The sequence below is a fragment of the Saccopteryx leptura genome, chromosome 1 (assembly GCF_036850995.1).
Source record: "Saccopteryx leptura isolate mSacLep1 chromosome 1, mSacLep1_pri_phased_curated, whole genome shotgun sequence".
NCBI lineage: Eukaryota > Metazoa > Chordata > Mammalia > Chiroptera > Emballonuridae > Saccopteryx > Saccopteryx leptura.
In genome coordinates this window covers 122,163,516-122,183,650 of record NC_089503.1, presented here as the reverse complement: position 1 = coordinate 122,183,650, position 20,135 = coordinate 122,163,516, and the positions used below count along the sequence as shown (strand labels likewise).

The 20,135-nt window shown below is 46.1% G+C and overlaps 1 protein-coding gene and 1 non-coding gene across 11 annotated transcripts in view; both read left to right on the top strand.

Annotated features, from left to right (window-relative positions):
• Nucleotides 1-20,135, top strand: part of TRIO (trio Rho guanine nucleotide exchange factor) — a 339,734-nt gene that overhangs the window by 243,177 nt on the left and 76,422 nt on the right. For all 10 annotated transcript variants that reach the window (XM_066374347.1, XM_066374307.1, XM_066374298.1 and 7 more), the window contains 3 exons: nucleotides 621-763; nucleotides 1,350-1,449; nucleotides 14,074-14,317. In XM_066374347.1, coding sequence (XP_066230444.1) covers nucleotides 621-763; nucleotides 1,350-1,449; nucleotides 14,074-14,317 — 487 coding nt within the window. The remainder of the gene's footprint in view (nucleotides 1-620; nucleotides 764-1,349; nucleotides 1,450-14,073; nucleotides 14,318-20,135) is intronic.
• Nucleotides 3,117-3,193, top strand: TRNAT-GGU (transfer RNA threonine (anticodon GGU)). The gene has a single exon. It is a non-coding gene; the product is annotated as a tRNA-Thr (tRNA).

Below are 20,135 nucleotides of genomic sequence, written 5' to 3'. Positions count from 1 at the left end.
TGGGGGTCAGGCTCTGCCCTGCACTCTGAGAATTCCATCTTCGTCACCTGCCGGCTGTGTGACCTTGGCATGTTTCTAAAGTGTCCACACCACAGTCCCTCATTTATCACACAAGGCTAAAGGAGGCCGACACCACCCCGTGCTGGGGGAGCGAGGGGAGGGCACAGGTGCGGAACTGAGGCAGCCACAGAAATAGGGCAGCTGCAGCTGTTTTCGGATGCGTCTAGTGGACAGGGCAGCACGACGTGTGGGCACTAGTCTGTAGCCACTGACCACTGCTCCTGGCCTGAAACAGCCTCAGAGAGCTTTGGTTTGGGGTGGCTGTGTTTTCCCGTTTTCCCAGGGCCACTTTAAACTTCTTGGGCCAGGGAACGACTGATGTTTTGTATACCCAGGGATCTGGAATAACATACGTGCTATAAAATAAAAATGGTTGTGATGAAAAAGCTATTCACATCTAGGGTCATTTGTTTGGGTGGCACATTAAACATGGGGATGTGGTTGTTTCTCTGCTGGGAAGTTATTTTTAAGACGGGAAAGTGCAGGCATGTGGGGCCCCACGTGTGGTCAGTGCAGGACCAGAAAGGCACCCCGTGCTGATGTAGTCTCACCCCCCGAAGGCTTCCAGCATAGAGAACAAGCAGGACTGGATAAAGCACATCCGGGAGGTGATCCAGGAGCGGACCGTCCACCTGAAGGGCGCGCTGAAGGAGCCCATCCACATCCCCAAGACCGCCCCGGCCGCGCGGCAGAAGGGCAGGAGGTGAGTGTGCTGCAGGCATTTCTTCATAAGTCGGTTATTTGCTAAGAAAGGAATGAGGCCATGGTAACTTAACATTTTTTCGAAAATTGTTTTTCTCCGACATTTTGAGGAATGTGGTTTTTTAGACATAGTTTATATATCACATTCTTAGCAACGAAATTGCTTTGTCAGGACAAGACCTCGCCTCAGCTCAATGCAAGTGAAGGACTGTGTGCAGTTCCCCGTGACTGTCCCTTTCCCGCCCCAGTGTGAGTCTGGGCACGCGTGTAAGTCGTGCACATGGCTTTGGGCAAGTTACGGTCTAGACGTTTGTTTCTCATTTCTAAACTGGAAATAATAATATCAACTGTGTTTTATAATGGAATTAAATGGAATGGTATATGGCAGATCCTGAGCCCAATGCCTGGCAGGAAGCCTGTGCTTAGTGAAGAGTGATCGGTCCTCGTTAGGACAGTGCTGGTCTCAGCAGTGCAAAGCCTGACCCGCACCTCTTTAAACAGATCTCTTCTTTCTCCAATAACCGATGGACCAGTCTTGAAAAACAGATGCAACAGGGTCAGAAATTCAAAGTTTTTTGTGTCTCCAGGGACGGAGAGGACCTGGACAGCCAAGGCGACGGCAGCAGCCAGCCCGATACGATTTCAATCGCCTCCCGGACATCTCAGAACACTCTGGACAGTGATAAGGTAACTGCATCCAACCTCTCATTGGGGTCGCAAATATAGCTAATCTGTTATGAAGTAGCCTCTTCCTAGCTACACGTGACAGTTGTCATCAACATTTTCAAACAGCTGCTATATGCTAAGAGTGGTGCCAGGACCCAGTACTAGGAGCGAAGACTTAGGGCTGTCAGCTTAGAACGTGTTTTTACCCTGAGGAATCAAAAAAGATCACTTGCCCTTCCCAGTGCTGGTCCATGGTTTTCTGTGGGTGTCTCAGGCAGTGTGTTTAAGCTTTTCTATATTATGTTGAGCAGAAGAACCTGTTATTTTAAAATAATATTACATACACAGCGCCCTGGTGCATAAAAAAAAGTACAACAGTTCTGATTGAAGCGAGGGCACCAGCCTCCTCCACCTCGGCCCTGTGTCACCTTATAGAACCCAGGAAGTGTGCCCTGGACTGGGCCGGCACCGCTGCTGTCCACTAGCAAGCAGATTGATTGGTGTCAGTCTCCAGAGGCGGCCCGTGGTTCTGTCTTGATAGAATCACTCTGTAGAACCTGCAGAAGGAATTGACAGGAGAAGCTGGAATCCTGGGCTTACAGGATGCACAAATTCCCCTATAAAAGCCAGTGGGGCACATTCGTCTGGACGAAGTCTTCTGTTCTGATGGAGATGAGCACTTGTTCTGTTCTTCTTCTAGAGGCCAAATTCTTTTTAAAAATTATTTGACAGTAAATAGAGATTTAACTGAACTTACTACCATTGGTTTGAAATTCCTGGCTTCTCGCTGCCTGACATGAGCTGTGCTTTCTCGCGCGAGACCTGTCCGGGTCCTGAGGTGCAGGAGCTGTTTGCAAGCATTTCAGAGCCCACTCACTCGTACAAAGTGCCTGACTTCATCATCACTCGGAAATGATTGATAGCAGAGAGGGGGTCCCATATTAGGGTCATGTCAGAGGGCAGTTCTTATAGTCCCAGCCGTTGGTCTTTTCTCACTAAGTTTTGCAGAAGAATTCATGATATTTAAAGGTAATTTCCAAGGCATAAATAAATAGGTTTTAAAATGTTGTTCTACGGTGATTTTATTTTCAAAATCCTTCTAGTTTAAGGAGTTAGTTGTTTCTTAGTCTAATTTTTAAGTTCTCTTAATAAGTCCTAGAACTTCTAATGCTTAGACCATCAGGACTGAAGAATAAAAACAGTATTTAGTTTTATATTGCTCAGAGGTTAGTGTATTAGCATTCAGCAAGTATTTCTTGCCATTAGTAATAATGAGGAATAAGACAAATTTCATGTTCAGGCTTTTAGTGCTTAATAGCATCTCTCCCTGTGGCCCTACCCCATAGTCTTTTAGTTAAGAAAATAAAGTTTGAACTTGGAAACATTTCATTAGAGTAATTCTGATTATTTTCTTTAAAAAAACAAACAGTAATTGAGGTGATTGAGTAATTTAAATACTTGGTTTACATAAGAATTAGAGTAATAATTTGTAATAATTATAGGAACTAATAGAAACTTGAGGGGAACAGCCACCTCCTTTCAGACTGCCTGACAGGCCTGCCTGCATTGAGAATCACCACTCCAGCTGTCGGCCCAGCAGGCCCCGAATTCACGCTCTTACCAGGTGTATGATTCTCCTAGATTTGGTCTGGGTTTACCTAGAAATTAGTTAAAAGTTTACTTTTTAGGCCCTGGCCACTTGGCTCAGTGGTAGAGCGTCGGCCTGGTGTGCGGGGGGACCCGGGTTCGATTCCCGGCCAGGGCACATAGGAGAAGCGCCCATTTGCTTCTCCACCCCCCTCCCCTCCTTCTTCTCTGTCTCTCTCTTCCCCTCCCGCAGCCAAGGCTCCATTGGAGCAAAGATGGCCCGGGCGCTGGGGATGGCTCCTTGGCCTCTGCCCCAGGCGCTAGGGTGGCTCTGGTCGCAGCGGAGCGACACCCCGGAGGGGCAGAGCATCGCCCCTGGTGGGCGTGCCGGGTGGATCCCGGTCGGGCGCATGCGGGAGTCTGTCTGACTGTCTCTCCCCATTTCCAGCTTCAGAAAAATACCAAAAAAAAAAAAAAAAGTTTACTTTTTAAAAACATTATTTGAGTGACATTGCCAAAGAGATAAATAATGTAAAAAATCCTGACCTTTGGAAGGTGTGTTAAGACTTTTCTGGAGGTTGGTCCAAGAAGAAAGGCTGATTTTGTTTCTTCATGCAGTTTATAGATTAACAGGTAATGGTGGGGTCTGGAAATGCCCCTGGACGTAGTGAGGGCTCCCGAGGTGCCTCCTCACGTGTGGAGATTGGGGTGCTCACACTCCGGTACAGCATTGGTCCCCAGGGTTTGGCTGACTGGAATCCACAGGAGGTTTGCCCCAGGAATAAGGCTCTATCCTGGAGTTAGGAATCCTATAACTAGGTCGGATCTGTTTTGGCATAATAGGCTTCTTTGAACTTGGAACCGAGCCTGCACCACTGCCACAGAAAGCTAAGGCTTTATGTTAAGGGCTGTTGACATGAAGACAGCAAGTTCTATTTGTATCCTGTGAAAGGAGAAAAGGAAATCACTGAGAGAAGAGTGTAAGTTTGCAGAAATTAATCATTCTACCTAGGAGTCTCTTGGGATATTAGAATTTTAAAATTACTGCCTATTAAATACTTCATCCATGGAGGTAATTCGCCAATTTCTAGTTATCTCATCTAAGGCGTTACCTCTAACATCATTCCATCGCGCCGCAATCCCTGCCGGACCACTTCTGTGAAGGCGGTCACAGCCGCCTGGAGCTTCCCAGCGGCACCTGCTCCTGCTCCTGAGTGACGCCGTGAGGACAGCCTGTCGCCCAGCAGCACTCAGCGAGCATCGTATGGTCCTTACCCATCTTGAAGTCACGACACTGTGAAACTCCGTTGTTTTCAGTGGGCATGGCATGTATTTCCTTCAGTTCGCCTGACTGAGACCTTAGGTCCTTAGTAGGCTCACAGGCACGATAAAGGGATAAAGTGTCTTCCCAAGGTCATGGAGTAGCAGCAAGGCACCTTCTTCAGTTCTGGGGCTCTGCATTTGGATGAGAACAAATGGCATGCAAGGCTTATTAAAGATACGTCAGAATTCGGAGTTTGAGAGGACATACACCCAGACGTCTTCCCAAAGAGAAGGCACACGTTTGCTGCCACGCGTGCTGGCACTTGTGTTTCTCAGCAGAAAGGTTTTTTTGTAGCCATCCCCCTTTTTATACCTCTCTGGTAGACAGTTTTGGGGTCAGGAGATGAGTCAAGAGAATACATTTTGAAAATTAGGAAACTCCATTCTCTCCTGAGTCAGTTTGTAAAAATGCACAGGTTCTGTGAATGAGGCTTCGCCAGAAACCCCTCTACTTCCAAGGACAGTGACGCCTCCTGGGGCTCAAGGTCCTTCCCACTGTGCGTTTTCAAGTTTAAACAGCCTCAGATGACCACGGGTAGATGGATCTGACAAGGGAAATTACCTAACCATATTCTGCCTGGTTGACTTAATTTATGGTGTCTGTTATGAGTTAGTTGTTATCATGGAATTTGGTTCCATTTCACAAACTGGGTGGGCGTATGTTTTTGACTCAGGCTCTTGGAGAATCTTAAGGAAAAGTTATCTGCCCAGGGCGGTGTCATTCTTAGACGAGGCACAGAGGGTTTGAGGAGTCAGTTAGGAGGGGCTCCCGAAGACACCCACTTTCCAGGGAGCGCTGTCAGAGCTGAGGAGGTTGCTTACAGATACAAACCACAGCCCCCACAGCCCGCTCCTGTCTTTGAAAGCACCAGTTTTTAAAGATGCCATCTCTCTGTTCCACAAGTGAGTTCAGCGTCAATGCTTGCCCATATTCGTAGGACTGATGCTGATAGAAATGATCTTGTGAAAATATAATTTGGGTTCCAAAGAAATCAAGGGCTTGCCAGACCCTTATCTCATTTGTCCTGAGCTTGTCCCTGGAGGTAGGGAGGGGAGGGCTGAGCTAGCCTTCGGGGTGGTGAGGAAATGACTGAGGCTAGATGACCCTCGCTGGGTCAGCAACGGGATGTGGATTTGATTACTCGTCAATATCTAGACCTCCTTATTTCACATTAGAGCTGGATGTGAAGCCAAATATTTTTTAGTTTAATAAAGAAGCATTTTTAATTTTTTTCTCTGCCATATTATTAGTTTGTGATTTATTTCATATAACAAAAATGTATTGAATACATTATGCGGAAAATAGAAAACATGGAATAAAATATAGGCTATGATAGAACACAATATCTTGAGGTCGAGATGAAAGAATTCCCCAAGGCCAGATGAGGTGTTTGTGGGGAAGCTGGCTGTGCCAGCAGGGGGCCAGGTGTGAGCTTCCTCCTGGATCTAAGCTAACATAGTTCTCTTTAGTGAATGTGAAGTGCAGTGGGCACTGATACTTGGCATGAACTGCCTGAGCTTATTATAATATGAATATATGAATCCAAATTGCAGTATTGAGATGGTGTATAAAACAGGTAATGCCAGTCCATTTTAAATGGCAGAGAGAGGAAACGTCTTCAGCCTCCTCAGGGAGTGCCGCACTTCGTCATCCAGCCTCCTTCCCCCTCACTCGCACTCGTGGCTCAGGGCAGGAGTGAAGGTGAGCCCTGGTTCCTTGCTCTGCCCTCTCTCCTCTGGCCAGAGGCGCCAGAAACAACAGGGCATCTTTGCTCAGAGGAGGAGCTCAAGCTGCTGCTGGTCTTGCCAGGGCTCTCCGGACCTCCCAGGGCTGCATGTAGGGTTTTGCTCCATGTAAGCATGAAATTGAGTCATTTAATTCTGAAGTCGTTCTACAGGATCCATAGTTTTACTCTCCTCGGACAGAATACTCCAGACATCAGTTAGCCTTCTCCCTGAGAGCGTAACAGGGAATGGCAGGTCCTTGATAACATCGTTTCCTTCAACATCGTTTAGTTACAACTTGGGTAAGATGTAGTAGGAGCCTAACTCTCATTTAACCCAGTTAGCCTATGATAAAATTGGTTTCATTATGTCCTGTTTCACTTAAAGTCACAGAACCTATCAGCTATTTAAGTGGTTACTGTAGTTGCAGAATATTTCACATCAAATAGCAGATGGTTAAAAACAAGAAGGCGTTCACCAGCCAGACCTCGGGCTCTGCTGCTCAGCAGCTGGTAGCCTCAGGCAAGTCATCTCTGTGCCTCAGTTTCTTCATCTATAAATGGGGATAATATTACCTCATAGGACTGTGAGTGCTAAAAATGTGTAATGAGTTTAGAATTGTGCCTAGTATGTACTGTGCCCTGAATAAATCCTAGCCATTGCTGTGTCTTCCTTTTGAAAATAGCTTCCTCCTCCCTCACTCGTGGATTGTTGGTGTTCAGTCCTAGCTGATGCAGGTTACTGTCTATAGCAGCCTCTCTTTCCTCTTATCATATTTGGGCACTCTGGATGGCAGTGGATGTAGAAGCTAATTTTGTTCTTTAGGAGCTAAAAACTGCTCTGCAGATAAATTGCTCAGCCTAGCACCTGCACTTCCTCATTTTGGTGCCTCAACAGCAAAATACTGGCCACGTATTGAATGAGTGGGCAGTCACTGAAAGTGGTTAACCATTGAAACAAATCTTTGATTCAAACATTTTTCAAGCATCTTGGCCAGGAAGCTCAGTTGAATAGAACATTGTCGCGATACACCAAGGTTGCAGGTGTGATCCCCGGATCAGGGCGCATACAAGAATTGACCGATAAATGCATAAATTAGTAGAACAAGTTGATATGTCTCTCTCCCTCTCTTCTCTCTCTCCCTCATTCTCTCTCTCCTCTCCTTTTCTCTTTCTCTCTAAAAATCAATTTAAAATTTTAAAAAAAAATAATTTTATAAGATAAATAATTCTATGGGTTCTACTTATTTTAAAAATACCATTTTTCAAGCTACTCATCTTTGATCCTACCAAATCAGGCCCATCACAGTCACATGCATGTAAAGTGACTTCATGCCATTCACAAGGTAGTCATATTTGTTTGTAAATGCTGGTGGATCGCCTGGGGCCAGGCCAGGCCAGGTGCTCCTGCACAGGAATGAACAGGGACAAACCCCCTCCGCCCTGACAGACAGCTAGGCGTAATGGATTGCACCTGCAGCTTGTTTTCTCCTTTTGCTAATCTCTGTTTTCTGTTTTTCTAAGTGACTGTGGCTTTTTGTAATTTTTAGCCAGTTTTTAAGTGCTCTCATAAAACCACAAAATGAGTGTAGTCTTTGATAATTATAGTTAGTCAGAAAAACAAAATCACCTGTGATTAAATAGAATGCCTCAGTTCTAAGAAAAAGACTTTTTTTGTTTATATATATGTATATATATAAATAAAGGTGGGGTAGAAATGGAACAGAAATATATAAAAATACCGGCACACTGAAAAGTGCTTTTTAATGTAAATTTACACCACTGATCAGAGTTCCATTGAGGATGGTGACACAGTTTTGACTCAGACTTGAGGCAAGTGGTGTATTCTAGCTCAGTGGTCCCCAACCTTTTTTGGGCCACGGACCGGTTTAATGTCAGAAAATATTTTCATAGACCGGCCTTTAGGGTGGGTCAGATAAATGTATCATGTGACCGAGACAAGCGTCAAGAGCGAGTTTTAGATGGATGTAACAGAGGGAATGTGGTCATTTTTAAAAAATAAAACATTGTTCAGACTTAAATATAAATAAAACAGAAATAATGGAAGTTTATTTATTCTTTCTCTGCGGACCAGTACCAAACGGCCCATGGACTGGTACCAGTCCGCGGCCTAGGGGTTGGGGACCACTGTTCTAGCTGTTCTTCCTCATTGTAAGGGGCCCAGTCAGCTGGTATAACTGGCTCTCAAATCTTAATTTTTCAGATTGGTGTCTCTTTGTTACAGACAGAAAGAGACATTTCAAGTTAACTTTTCTGGATAGAAGATTGCCATGTTCATTCGGGACATGCAATAAATGGATATCCTTGGGTTACACTGTCCTGAGGAGTTTTTGGTTTTCCAGGCCCTGGTTATGTACAGGGATGCACATGGCTTTCAACTGTGTCCGTCCTCCCAGCCTTCATTCCCTCTTCTGCAGAAGGGTCCGCAGTACCTGTGTGCACATTCTGGTGTTTGCCACCCTCGTCTGCTCAGAGAGGGGTCAACAGTCCCCATCAGCCTCTGGGAGCTCTAGGAGCCCTAGGATCCAGTGCATAATGGCTGTACTCCCTCTCTGATTGGCTGAACTTTCCACATTTAAAATGTGCCTTTCTACTTGTACTTTTAAAATTAAACTTCCTTACATCTCATTTTCCTTCCTACCTCATGTGTATCACACAAAGAAGCCTTCCAAGAATTATCTTCATGTAAGAAAACCAATGTGTGATCACCTCGGCAAAGAGTAGAGGATCAGTGTCCCTGAATGCTATACTCACTGATTATTTTCTGGATAAAATGTTGGGTATGGTAAGTTGCTGCTTATGAAACTGTTTTTTGTCGTGGATTTTTTTATTTTTGGGGGGGTGGTAAAAATACATAAAATCTATCTTAACTATACTGCTCACAAAAATTAAAGGATATTTTCAAAATGAATATAAAGCTTTAAAATATTCCCTCATTTTTGTGAGCTGTATATTTTACAGGTCTCACAGATTTCTTTATGTACCTCCAGTGTGTGAGAGATTATCCAAATGGTCCTCTTTGGATCTCAGCGACAGATTTTGGGGAACACTTCTGTGAACTTGGCCTCAGGTTGGGTGAGCACAGGGGCTGCTGCTGGGGAGCCCAAGCCTCCGTGAAGTTGCCCACCGTCGCTCGGGCAGGGGAAGCCACTGGGGTGTAACTCATTTCCATGGAATATTGTCCTGGCTCCTGATGGCTGCCTTTCCCTTGTAACCCTTGCCAGCAGTGGAGCTGTGCTTCCTAATCCCCTTAACCAGGCGATCGTTCTTTGGTCTGCTCTGTGGGAAACCGCCACGAAACCGCAAGACCCTTCTGTGAGGTTTCTGAATGACTGAACCCTATTGGGCTGTAAGATGTGACTGTTCACAAGAGTTTATACACTTTGTCCTTTAGGGGGAAATGGCTTTTGTTAGACCACATTCCCTCTATCCTTTTGAATTGATCTCGGAAAATTGGCCAGACACCCACCTGCAACCCATCATGGGTCCTTGAAGTAGAATCACTTGCAGAGTGGACTGCGTCATCTGCCAGGCAGGTCGTAAAGAGCCCTCTCTTCCTCTGGCAAAACTGGCCCGGGAACCCTCTGGGAGCTTGGCCTTTCCAGCCAGGTGTTTGCTGTTGTCTCTCAAATACTGTATCTTCTTGTAACGTAAAGCTGCCTCATTATAGTGCGCCACGAAGGCGGTGCTCCAAGGACTGATGGGGTGAGAAACCCCTCCATGGGCCTGTTTTAGTTATTGCCGTTACCTGTGTTCAGGCAAAGCAGTGATATCACTTGGTTTCTCCAGGAAACATAAAGTAAAACTCCATTTTGTGTGCTGATTGTTGAAGGTTCGCATGCCTGTGACCAGAGATGAATATGTCATTCTTTTGGGTGAAACTCGGCAATCTGTTTATTTTCAGTCATTCTGGAGCAGATCAGGCAAAGGGACCCTGGTTTGATTCTGCGGATAGTCTATGCATCTGAGACATGGGTGTTCCCCTTGGCAGCCCTTATAAAGGGACACTGGTGGTCTAGAGGAGGCATCGGTGGTATCCACGGTTTATGCTCTGATTAAGGCCATTTTACTAGCATGCTTTTTAGTCGCCGCATTTATTTTGTAAAAGTGAAAAGCAGAGTTTTTTTTCAAGATCTGTCTTCTGGTGTGATTTTCATAGGAGTTAGTGTGAGTTGTGGAAATTGAGATTTTCATATCTTGCTATCCTAAACTAAATGCAGGTATGTGGTCGAGAGCCCATGATAGGTGTCCATAAAATACACAGTCATAAAGAAGATAACACATTCACAAGGCCTGGTTGGAAAGATAAAGTGAATTTTAAACTAGATAAATGGAGTGGTCACTCAACATAGTAATGAAATTGGGCCACGGAGGGTAGAATGTCATTGAAAGCAAATAGGACTTCAATCTAACTTAACAATATATAATATAGATCATTATCTGAACTTTGTCTAATAGGAGTTTAATTCCTCTTAAATGCAGTAACTGTTTGCATTGTTTCCTCAAAATAGTTATTATAATACTTTTATACAAAAAAAAAATGTTTTTTAAATTTGCAAACCTGGTTGTAAAGAGAGGTTTTATAATAAGTTTAAGATGTTCAAATGCGAACACTGAGACAGAAACCCACAGATGTTTTTTCTCTGGACTGGAAAACGTCCATTTAATCCTCTCCTTAAAGATCTGTGCAGGAGATTGTTGTGGGAAAAGTCGATCGATTCTTGAGGGTAAAGCCAAGAAAATACACACACACACACAATTTTTTTTTTTAATGATAACTTTAGCACTGTTTAAAAATAGTCTTCTGGTCCCAGATTTTGTTAATAAGTTCTCTAAAGCCTTTGAAAAAGAATTTTAACAAAGTATGCAATTCTTTGTCAGAACAGGCTTGACTTTTATTTCTCATGCTCTGTCAAGTGCACAGATGTTTCCAATAGTTTTTGATTACTCTGTAAGGGGCTAAAGAAACCAGCGCCAGAAATAGGGACTAGCTTAATTCTTCTTGAGCAGCCCCCTTCTCCCTTCCCACCCTTCCCCCACTGACAGAATGCACCATGTGGCTCTGAGCAGTCTCAAAACTTAATAAAATTTGAGAATGAAACCAGCCAAGGGCTGGTGATAAGATGGTGTGTCTTGAAGTTGTGTTTCCCAGGGCTGGGGGTGGACAAGTGTCAAGGCAGCATGGAGGGCTTGCGCTGAGGGGCTCTGGGCAGGGCCGACCACCACGTGCCCACACGCACAGGTAGACAGGACAGGGTCCGCAGGAAGCACAGGTCCTGCAGGGCCTCGACAGGCCAGACTCAGTATCAGGGTTTGTTCCCTGCTCACACTTGCCCTGGAACAAGACACAGTCCTCCTTTTCATTACAGGGCTTAACCACTTTCATTTCATGGAGTTTTAGGAGGAAAACGCTTTTCCAGGCTGGGCCTCTGCCTTTCACCATCTAACATTATCATCCCTGGTTGTTCAGAGAAATGTGTTAAGATTTGCATGGTTTGCCCACTGAGTGATTTGTAAAATTTAGAATGGGATTAAACATTTGTGAAAAATTACCTTTGTGGCCAAGCAAAGACTATTCGTTTTGTCATCTCTGTGCTTTATTATGGAAGAGTTTGTTTCATTTTGGTATCTGTGGTTGTCCAATGGACATGTGTTTTTTATTCTAAATATTTAAACTTTCTCTTAAAAGACAGGCTGTTAAACCAGGAGGGTAATGGACAGCATAAGACGGGACAGAGGGCTGGCCATGCAGTCTTTGGTGTGGCCAGGTAGCCCAAGGACACTGCGGGCTGTGAGCCTGAGCAGGAGGCTGGGTTCCAGGGTTCTGCGCGTGGCCTGGGCCTGGGTGGCCTCCCTGGACCAAGAACGTCCCCCGGCAGGAGGCCTCAGCTTTCCTTCCTCCCACGTGCTGCAGCCCAGCTGTCTGCTCCTCTGTCCTGTGTCTTGTCTGTGCTGATGTCCTTCAGAAAGACCAGGCATGTCTCAGGTTAAACACAGGCAGAGTTAGCTCCTGAAGTCACGGCGGAAAAACCCATGATTCATTTTGGTTTTGCAAATGCAGTGCCTCATTTTTCTTTAGAGCAAGTCTATCTTGCCTTTTTCACTTGAGCAAATGTTTGACTATTTGCTGAATACAGAGCACTGTACAAGGTTGGCTTTGGGAGACAACGCTTTCCAACAACTTCCTTACACAAACCCTGGGCCAGCTCAGCTGTGGTGAGATGGGCCCTGTCTCTCCCACCACGGACAGGACATGGAAAGTTTGCAGGCGAGGGACACAAACCAGCTTCCCAGTGCTGAAGGCAGGCACACACACACAATCAAGACACAGCTCATTTCAGAATTGAGACATAACTTGCTTATTAAAAATGTGAGGGATGGTGGATGCAGTGGTACTGAGACTAAAGGGGAGCTCTAAGCAGAAGGGATAGCATGGACACAGTGCACGTAGGACCCACCACAAAAGGAGGGCACCGTCACTGGGCCGGGGAGCACATGAGGAGAAGCAGCTAACCGTGCTGGCAAAGTGGGCTGGGACCCAGCTGCAGGAATCCTGTGCTGAGGAACTTGTGTCTGAGGTTCTTGAATAATAGGATGGCATATTTGAACAGGAGGCTCCACATTTTAAAATGGGAACTGGCGATTATGCTGAGGTGGCCTGGACGGCGAGGCTGGAGCCCATCGGGGAGCCCTTCAAGGAGGCCGCCCAGGAGGCCGCTGCGGGTATCCAAATGGGTGTCTGGCGTGAGCGTGCTAGGAAGGAAGCAACCGGAGTCTATATGGTGGCATCCAGAGAGTGGGAGAGTGTGAGGTGTCTTAGCTTGGGTGACTGGTGGTGAGACCATTACCCAAAAGGGAACTCTGGAAAGAAGCAGACTGGGGCCAGGGTTGGGGGGAGACTCAGTGTTTGGAGGGAGAGGAAAACAGCAGGTGGGGGTACCTGCACAGGAGTCATCAGCACAGAGAAGGGCGGTTCAGGAACCCGTAAGGTGGAATAGTGACAGAGGCATGGACCTCCTAGGCTGCCTGCACTGAAGGGCCAGAGGGGACAGTTCAAAGGTGGGAGCTGGTCACAGATAGGAGGGACATTACTGAGCATATATATACATGAGTTGTCTCCAAGGAACGTACAGCCTAAGGGCAAGACGGGCACAGGTCGTAGGAGGTAGATGATCATGGGAAGGCTGTGTACCTGCTTAGCGTGTGAAGTCGTGCTGTTGTTGCATCTTTATGGAGTTTGCAGAGGGCCTACAGGTTAGTGGAGTTTTGACAGAAAATGGGAGTGAGCTTAGTGAGTGGAGAGAAGGGAAAGGATTTTCAGACCAGACATTACGTGGGTAATGGGAAATAAGCCAGTGTCCACAGAACGCATGGAAGCGTTCAGAAGGAAGAGAGCGTGAAAAGGGGATGGGGACAGGTGGCAGAGGGTCAAGAATACTCAGTAAGGAGCATCCTGAAGGGTATTGGGAAGAGAGAGGCGTGCCCTGCCTTGTGTTTACGGTCTTGAGCCCTGGTGCCTTTTGGTCTCCCTGCCGTGTGTACGAGAGCCCGCAGACTGACAGGCAGCGTGGAGTGCTCAGACACCAGACTGGGACCAGAACTAGTATCCTGTGCTACCATCCCCACCATGGCCTCCAAACACAGTTTTTGTCAGTTTGCCCTAAGTTAAAAAATGAGTGTATAGTGCTTACTGAGGATAATGTCTCAGGCACAAGAAGATTTGGATGCTCATGTGAGAAATCATATCAGGTTCTTACGGTGAAACACTCAGAAAAACATAATCACACATTAGAATGCGACAAAGCAAGTAACTACCACATGATTCCAAGGAAGGATTAAAGGACAGTGAAACTGGATAAGTGTCCCCCAGATGGTCTCACTGTGATGACCCAACTGCGAAACGGAAAGTAGAGTTCCTGGCCCAGGTCACAGCCTCACCACACAAGTCCAGTGTTCCAGGCTCGCTGACGTGTCCCCTCTCCCTCCCCAGCTCTCTGGCGGCTGCGAGCTGACTGTGGTCATCCATGACTTCACGGCCTGCAACAGCACTGAGCTGACCATCCGCCGCGGCCAGACCGTGGAGGTGTTGGAGCGGCCCCACGATAAGCCTGACTGGTGCCTGGTGCGGACCACCGACCGGTCCCCCGCGGCAGAAGGCCTGGTCCCCTGTGGCTCGCTGTGCATCGCCCATTCGAGAAGCAGCATGGAAATGGAGGGTATCTTCAACCACAAAGGTAGGAGCCAGGGGCTGGGGGCTGGGGGCAGGGGCCTGGGAGAGGGACACCAGTGCTTGTCCCGCTTCTTTCCCCTTGGAGCAGGTATGCCTCCTTGTCTCTTGTAGGCCATTGTCACTGTGTCACTCTGGGCCATTTAATCGTTCAGGAGCTGAGGTGGAAATGGGGATTTCACCTGTTACTCAGAAATAATGAGTGATTGCCTCATTTCCCACGGCAGTGTAATAAGATACCAGTTTAGAGAAGGACCAGGGGGCCATTCTTTTGGGGCCAGTGTCACTTATAAATGGAGAACACAGAGAAGGTACTGTTCTGTCCAGATGATGTTGAAAACAACATCTTATCAGGTTAGCCCGGTGAGGGTTCTTTATTTTGTTGGTGTGAAACCCCAGAAATTCAAGCCTGCAGGCCCTGAGAGTTGAACCATGCCATCTCTATAGCTTTACAAGTGTCTCGGGACACCCGCAGCCCAGGCTCCCTGCACTCGAGGGCGTGGAGCTGGGCCCAGAGCCGAGTGTCCGGCAGCGTTGGGTCTCAGGGCTCTGCGGCCGTGACTGTGACAAAGGACGGGGCCTCGGAAAGGACTGCTTTTAAACAGAAATAACGGCATTTGAACAAAATAGCATTTGACATTCTTCAGTGACTCCTTTATTTCTTTTGTTTAATTTTCTCTTTCAATGATGGTTGATGTACAGTAGTACCTGGTATTAGTTCCAGGTGTGCCTGCGGTGACTCCTCTAGGTAAGGTAACTGCAGCAGGACTACTTTTCCATGTGGGTCTAGATGGGTCAGAAGTGGGCATCTGAGGACAGTGTGAGTCTTTCTCCTGCGTGTCCCAAAGGGAAGCCACTGAACAGGGGTGGCTGTGGGGATGTCCTTGAGTGAGGTGACCTATTCGCAGGTGTAGAATTCACACTGGATTTCAAAACCAAGTCTGAAAAAAGAATGTATGATTATTTTATGTCCATTACATGTTGAAATAATAATATATTTCATATGGTGGGTAAAGACAATGTATTATTAACATTAATTTCACTTGTTTCTTTTTACTTTTAAATTTACAGCTACTAGAAAATTTTAAACTATATATGAACTTGCACTGTATTTCTGTTGGACTGTGCTAGTTGAGTCTTTCATCCTAGTGAAAAGCTAATTTGAGACTTCAAGCCCTTTTTAAGAAACGTTGGTCTGGCTTCTGCCACGGTGCAGATTGGATAGGGTTTATACTCTGTACCGCATATGTCACCATCTTCATTTTCTCACAGTATTGGCAGATGGCCAGTTTTCTGGATTTGGAGGTAATGCATTTTCTTTCCTTCCTGAGAGAAGATCCCTGTAGTCTGCCATACTCCAGTCTTTGCCTGTTAATTTTGGGACACTTCCGTTGCTCCCTCCATTTGTCCTGTGTGCCCTGTTTACACTCATCAGGACCCATCCTGGAGTCATCCTCTGTTTGGAGGTTCATTCATGGCCTTGAGCTAAACCTAGCTGCTCTGGACACATTACTGATAGGCTCACCTCCTTAGTTATAGGCCTAATCATGTTCTGGGTCCCTTGGGGCCTAAATAGGGCCCTATTGTTCCTTCAGCAAGACACTATCAGAATTCACAGAATTCAGCTATTATTTCTTCAGGGATCCAAAGAAAAAGAATTTTCAGAGTTTGTCCCCAAGCCAAGGTGTCCACTTTCATTTTTGGCAAAGTTGTCTGTGAGTTTGGAGGAGCATTGGACTTCCCCTAATGTGACATTCGAGGTTAAGTTCAGATCTGTGCTGGGCTGCCCACTAGCCCACTGCCAGAGTGTTTCCAGGGTTGCGTAATATATTTAAATCCTTCAGTTTAAGTTGAAAATAAAGTCCAGCCTTTTTTTTCTAAAGCTATTCTGTTAAGTGGAGGAGGCCTGGTGAACTTAGCACGCTACAAATAACCCTGTTCTGGAAGGTTTCTTTTTATATGTGCCTTCCCCATGGTGTGTTCTTTACTTCCTGGGGTTTGCAATTGCAGGCCAGCCAAGAGGAAAGAACTAGGTATCCATCACCCTTGACTTCGGCCTGAAAACTTCTTATAGAGGTGTGTTTTTGTTTTGTTTTATTGTTTTTTAAGTTCAGGTGGCATTTTGTTCCCTGAACCCTTTTTCTCAGATATTCTGTGACATTCTAGAAAAGTCACTTGCTGCTTGCCCCTCACAAACTTACACTATCTTTCCAAGAAGGTGTTTCTTTGTTGAGTACAACCTCTTAGGAACTAACAGCGGTCAGACAGGGACTCACGTCTTATTTATGCTCTCCTTCTTTCCCCTGTGATTTTTCCTGTAATTCAAGGAAATGGAAGGGTATCTGTTCCCCTGCAGTGCTCAGACATAAACAGTTGATTTGGGGGAAAGGAAATCCTCCTTAGGGCTCTTTGACCAGCCTCTGCCAGAGCCTCTGATCATGGTCAAGTCCAGGAAAGCAGGCAGCAGTGCCCAGGGTCCCCATCTAGGGAAAGAGGCCTTCGTTAAATAGTCCAGACAACAAGGATCAAGGATCTAGGGATGAAGTTCAAAAGAAGACGCAGAGACTGTAGGAGCAAGAGGCCACTGCCACAGGGACGCAGGAGATCTTGATTTGCTCCTGCTCGGCCCAGGACCTCTCTCCCTGCTCTTGTGGGGAAAGGAGTACGTGCGTCATGATGTCATAGCCTTGTGTGTGCCAGGCTGCTGATGCTGGTGCTCACATGCGTCTGCTTACCCATGTCTCAGTTTGAGCCCCTTTTCATTTGGAGAGCTGCACGGGGCTTGGCGGGTACTGCAGGAAGGAGTTAAGTATAGGCCCTGCCCTTGCAGAACCGGGTGCCCATCACCCTGTGGGTCTCCTCTGTGTCAGACAAGCAAGGGTCTTGCCTTTCTCACGCTTCAGAAGTCATGTACAGTAAGGAACTGTCATATGTATTTGTCTCTAGTCGCTTGCTGTTAATCCCTAAAGATAGTTTCTTAAATGTGTTTGATTCTGACCTTCTAGGCAGGGCAAAGTTATCTCTAGTTCCAGAATTTCTTCAGCCTTATTACTTCAGTATTTTCTTAAAACTCCCCAATCCAAACAACTTAAATTTCCACAAATTTTAAATATAAAAAACATGGCTTTTCAGGTCAAATGTCTATTTCTTTGGTTGTGAATAAGGTATTTCAGAATTACAATGTGACTTGAATACAAATACATCAGCCAGGTCGTGCTGCCTACGCCCTGGGAGCGAGGCCCAGGCCCCTCCGTGGTTTTTGTAGCACGGTTCACTTTGGAAGTCTGTTGCAGTGAGAACACGTGGAATTATGAGCTCCATGGGGTTTTTTTGGTGGGGTTTTCTTTTTTTTTTTTACATATTCTATATCCCTGGGTGATGTTGGGAGAGGATAAAAATATAACTTATTTTAAATGAACAAGAAATGAAATTATATAGTTCATTATTCAAGAAGTAATTCTTGTGTCTGAAGCTAGACTCCAGTGTGAACATGATTCCATTGGAAACCACTTTCTGTCATGTGGAAAAGTCAGTTTGGGGGGCGGTGCTACCGGGACAGTGGGCGCAGACAGCAGGCGTGGTGTTCCTCTCGCCTCACTCTGCTGCCCGTCTCCCTAGTCACGGCGTCTGAGTCATGTGTCAGACACCAAGCACACTCAAATAGGGTAAAGGTTTGGCAAATCTTTGTGCTCATCCAGTCTTATTTGTGTTTGTGGTTTATACCAGTGTTTAACTGCCAGTCCGCGGACCGGTCTGCCAGAAATTTCATGCCAGTTCATGAAGAGTTAACCACTCTGATGTTGTATGAAGATTATAGACTCAGTGATCTTAGTCGAATTCACTTATGCTCAGGGTGATTTCTGCCTTAGTGGTCCCAAAATAATTCTCATATTTTCACTGGTCCTCAAGTATAATAAGGTTGAGAACCATGAGTTTATACCATCAGCCATTTCATCAGAATCTCTGAGGTTGGGGTCTAGACATGGAGGTTTTGCATCTGTGCCCCAGTGAGTCTGACCTGCATCTGATCGAGAGGCTCTGGCCTCCCCAAGCCCCTGTGGATGAGGCACTCGTCGACTCCTGGAACAGGCCCCACGTAATTATCTTTAATCACTTAGTAAATCCGAGGGATTTTCCTTACCTACCATCTTTACTTGTATAACTTGTCACATTTCTCTGTTTACTTGGTCTCGGACACCAAAAGTAAACTGGGGAATATCAGAAATATTTGTGTTTCCAATGAGACCAATTTAAAGCAGCACCTTTTTTATGCTCTCCTAGACTGAGGAATTCAGCTTTTCTCTTTCACACCCAAAACTACCATATGGGATAGTGTTTGAATTTAGCTCCATGGTTCCAGTGATAACCCAAAAAGCATACCTACAGCAGTGCAGGGACACTTGATGGCAGCAGTGCCCAGAGTTGGTGGCGATAGGAGTGGACGATACTCAGTGGATTGTCTGCATCGGTAACCTGGGCAAAGTAGCATGACATACTTTCTGCAGGGCGCGTGTCTGAAGTGCATAGACATAGTCTTTAGACTGCACATGCTATTTTTAAGGCTAAGACTGGGTCCATCATTAGTCTTCAGGTGATCCTTCCACTGGGCTCGCACCCAGGTTATCGCATCTGAAAGACCACCTGTGACTGTGTCGCGACATGCCTGTCACTTCTATTCCATCATCACCTGGACTGGGACGGTTTGAGTTGACTTTGGAAAGTCCCTTTCCACCACCACTGGATTGTTTTTTCTAAAATGTGGCTTTAAGAACAGACTTTTGAGTAGCAAGAGTGACATTTATGACTGGAGCTTTCAGAAGAGGCCATGTGTTGAAACTCGCAAGGTATGTTCTTCATGTCAGGAGAACCTGTGTTCTGATTCCATCTCTTTCTTTGGTGACATTGCAACTCTGGGCCTGAGGTAGTGGGGTAGTTGACATTGTCTGAGCTTCTCAACAGCTCTGACGTTTGTGTGTGTGTGTGTGTGAGAGAGAGAGAGAGAGAGAGAGAGAAAGAGAGAAAGAGAGATAAGGACAGACAGGAAGGGAGAGATGAGAAGCATCAATTCTTCGTTGGGGCACCTTAGTTGTTCATTGATTGCTTCCTTATATGTACCTTGACTGAGGGGCTACAGCAGAGCAAGTGACCCCTTCCTCAAACCAGAGACCTTGGGCTCAAGCTGGTGAACCTTTCTCAAACCAAATGAGCCCACGCTCAAGCCAGTGACCTCAGAGTTTTGAACCTGGGTCCTCCGCGTCCCAGTCCAACACTCTATCCACTGCGCCACCGCCTGGTCAGGCTCTGATGTTCTAAATTTACATTTCTTCTGAGACCACTCTGGGTAAGGCCAATTCCAAACCTCCCCCTGTTCCTTCTGAGAGCCCTGCAGTTTTCAACTGGTGTTCCACAAGAGGTACACTGGTGTGCTGCAAGAATTTTTTTTTTTTAATTTTTATTTATTTATTTTTTTACAGAGACAGAGAGTGAGTCAGAGAGAGGGATAGACAGGGACAGACAGACAGGAACAAAGAGAGATGAGAAACATCAATCATTAGTTTTTCATTGCGCGTTGCAACACCTTAGTTGCTCATTGATTGCTTTCTCATGTGTGCCTTGACCGCGGGCCTTCAGCAGACCGAATAACCCCTTGCTAGAGCCAGCGACCTTGGGTTCAAGCTGGTGGGCTTTTGCTCAAACCAGATGAGCCCGTGTTCAAGCTGGCGACCTCAGGGTCTCGAACCTGAGTCCTCAGCATCCCAGTCCGACGTTCTATCCACTGTACCACCGCCTGGTCAGGCTTTTTTTTTCTTTTTTTTTTTTTTAAT